The sequence below is a fragment of the Eimeria mitis genome, genomic scaffold (assembly GCF_000499745.2).
Source record: "Eimeria mitis Houghton genomic scaffold, Emh_scaff698, whole genome shotgun sequence".
NCBI lineage: Eukaryota > Apicomplexa > Conoidasida > Eucoccidiorida > Eimeriidae > Eimeria > Eimeria mitis.
The window spans coordinates 1-2,655 of NW_013575076.1; the positions used below are offsets into that span (position 1 = coordinate 1).

Consider the following 2,655-nt stretch of genomic DNA (forward strand, 5'->3'; position numbering starts at 1 on the left):
GCTGCTGCTGCTGCTGCTGCTCTTGCTGCTGCTGCTCTTGCTGCTGCTGCTCTTGCTGCTGCACTTGCTGCTGTCCGTTATAGAGATTACTCTCGGTGGCGGTTGCTGCTGCTGCTGCTGCTGCTGTTGCTGCTGCTGCTGCTGCTGCAGGGTAGCAGCAGCAGCACGAGTGGTGAGCAGCAACCAATAGAGAGACAAAGGAGAGTCGAAATCAATCAGCAGCAGCAGCACCTGCTGCAGCAGCTGCCCCGCGCTGCTGCGCATGTCAGCAGCAACACAACTCTCACAAAGAGAAAGACACAGCCCGGGAGCAGCAGCACCATCCGAAGCAAACAAACCCTGCAGCAGCTGCAGCCCTTCTCTCTCTGCTCTATCTGCTGCTGCTGAGCTCCTGCTGCTGCTGCTCCTGCTGCTGCTGCTGCTGCTGTTGCTGTTTGGGTCCTCGTCTGAATCCTCTGCTGCTGTTGTGCTGCTCTCGCTGCCGTCGCTCGTGCTGCTGCTGCTGCTGCTGCTGCTGCTGTTGCTGCTGTTGCTGCTCTTTTGGCTGCGGATGATTGCCAGTGCTCGCTTGAGAGCGCCAATGACCTGCTGCTGCCGCCGCGGGTGCTCCTGCTGCTGCTGCTGCTGCTGCTGCTGCTGCTGTTGCTGCTGCTGCTGCTGCTGCTGCTGAGGGGGATGCTGCTGCGGCTGTGCTGCGATGCGAGAGCCCACGGAAGTAAGAAGAGGCTCAGAAGCATAACAAAGGCTTGCTGCTGCTCTGTCTGCGTCGGCGTGCTGCAGCAGCTGCAGCACGAGAGAAACAACCTTATCTACCCCCAGCTGCAGCACAGTTTCGTAGCATATATTGCTGCTGCTGCTGCTGCTGCTGCTGCTGTAGTTTTGGTTTGCTGCTGCTACTGCTGCTGCGACGCAAGAAGCACGCTCCTGTTCCTGCTGCTGCAGCAGCATCTCCTGCTGCTGCTGCTGTTGCTGCTGCTGCTGCTGCTGCTGCTGCAGCGGTGCTGCAGCAACAAGCTGACAGTCTCCGACTTCTACTTTCCCGCTGCCGCTAAACCTACCCCTACTCCCGCTGCTGCTGCTGCTGCTGCTGCTGCTGCTGCTGCAGCAGAAGGGCCCTATAGGTAAACCTATCGTCAGCACCGGCCTGAAGTAGGGTTCGGGTGTACAGGCAGCTGCATCCTNGGCCCTATAGGTAAACCTATCGTCAGCACCGGCCTGAAGTAGGGTTCGGGTGTACAGGCAGCTGCATCCTTGAGAAAGGCTCTATTCTTACCGCCTAGCTTTCCTAGTATTTTAATAACCATTTCTGCATGTTTCTCGTGCTGCTGCTGCTGCACTATGCTGCTGCTGCTGCTGCTGCTGCTGCAGCTTGTTATAAAGTATCGAGATAATAGTAAAGAAGGGGTTGGAGCAGCAGGAGGCAATGGCTGCAGCAGCTGCAGCAAAGCTGACAGCAGCAGAGTTCGCCGCTGCTGTCGTGCTCCTTGCTGCACCTGCAACCACAAACCCTAAACCCTAAACCCTAAACCCTAGAACAGCAAACACTATACAGGCAACCCACTGCTGTATTATGAAACAATCTAGGAGTCGGGGGAGGGGTTAGGGTTTAGGGATAGAGACAAGGGTTTAGGGTTTAGATATTCTGAAGAGGGTTTAGGGTTTAGGGTTTAGGGTTTGTTGGAGACGTTTAGTCAACTGGGCCGAGGGTTTAGGATGACAAGGGTTTAGGGTTTGTTAAAAGGGTTTAGGGTTTGTGTGATTAGGGTTTAGGGTTTGGGTGATTAGGGTTTAGGGTTTGGGTGATTAGGGTTTAGGGTTTGCTTGATGAGGGTTTAGGGTTTGTGTAATTAGGGTTTACGGGGTTCGTTTTTTCGCGTTTTTCGCGTGGAATACATTTGACCACATTAGGGTTTAGGGTTTAGGGTTTAGGGTTTAGGGTTTACTTGTGAGGCTAGAACAGGATAAACAAAGTCTGCATGCAAATGCTCAACCCAAAGTTCTATCGTTCTTAAACTGAGGGTTAATAAATCAGCGTCAGAGCTCCGAAGAGAACGCAGCAGAGGATACACCAGAAACCCTACACACAAACCCTAAACCCTAAACCCTAAACCCTAAACCCTAAACCCTAAACCCTAAACCCTGATATATATATGTATATATTTATTTATTTATTTATTTATTTATTTATTTATTTATTTATGTGGAGATGTGTGATGAGGAGAGATTCAAAGGCATGGTGAATGGTACAATATACAAAACCCTAAACCCTAAACCCTAAACCCTAAACCCTAAACCCTGATAAAACCCTATATGGCATAAACCCTAAACCCTAAACCCTCGAAAAAAATGTCCTGAATCAAGCAATAAAGAAGCAGATACCGTTACGGAGGTTTAGACTTTCACTCTCTAGGGTTTAGGGTTTAGGGTTTAGGGTTTAGGGTTTAGGGTTTACCCATGTGAGGCAGCAGGTGCTTCAGTCTCGCGGGGGCCAACAGAGAAAACTCAATCCACAAATCCTTCAGCACGTCGGGGGCTGCAGCAAACCCTAAACCCTAAACCCTAAACCCTAAACCCTAAACCCTAACCCCTAGCCCCTAAACCCTAAACCCTCACCCCTAAACCCTGAACCCTAAACCCTTCGGGTTTACGTATCCC

At 51.4% G+C, this 2,655-nt stretch overlaps 1 protein-coding gene across 1 annotated transcript in view; it reads right to left on the reverse strand.

Annotated features, from left to right (window-relative positions):
- Positions 1-86: 86 nt before the first annotated feature.
- The window catches only part of EMH_0020100 (uncharacterized protein), a gene marked incomplete at both ends in the record, with an annotated part of 15,099 nt that continues 12,530 nt past the window's right edge, over positions 87-2,655 (reverse strand). Inside the window, 6 exons of the mRNA XM_013501493.1 lie at positions 87-144; positions 302-1,115; positions 1,274-1,493; positions 1,944-2,077; positions 2,453-2,533; positions 2,649-2,653. Coding sequence (XP_013356947.1) covers positions 87-144; positions 302-1,115; positions 1,274-1,493; positions 1,944-2,077; positions 2,453-2,533; positions 2,649-2,653 — 1,312 coding nt within the window. The remainder of the gene's footprint in view (positions 145-301; positions 1,116-1,273; positions 1,494-1,943; positions 2,078-2,452; positions 2,534-2,648; positions 2,654-2,655) is intronic.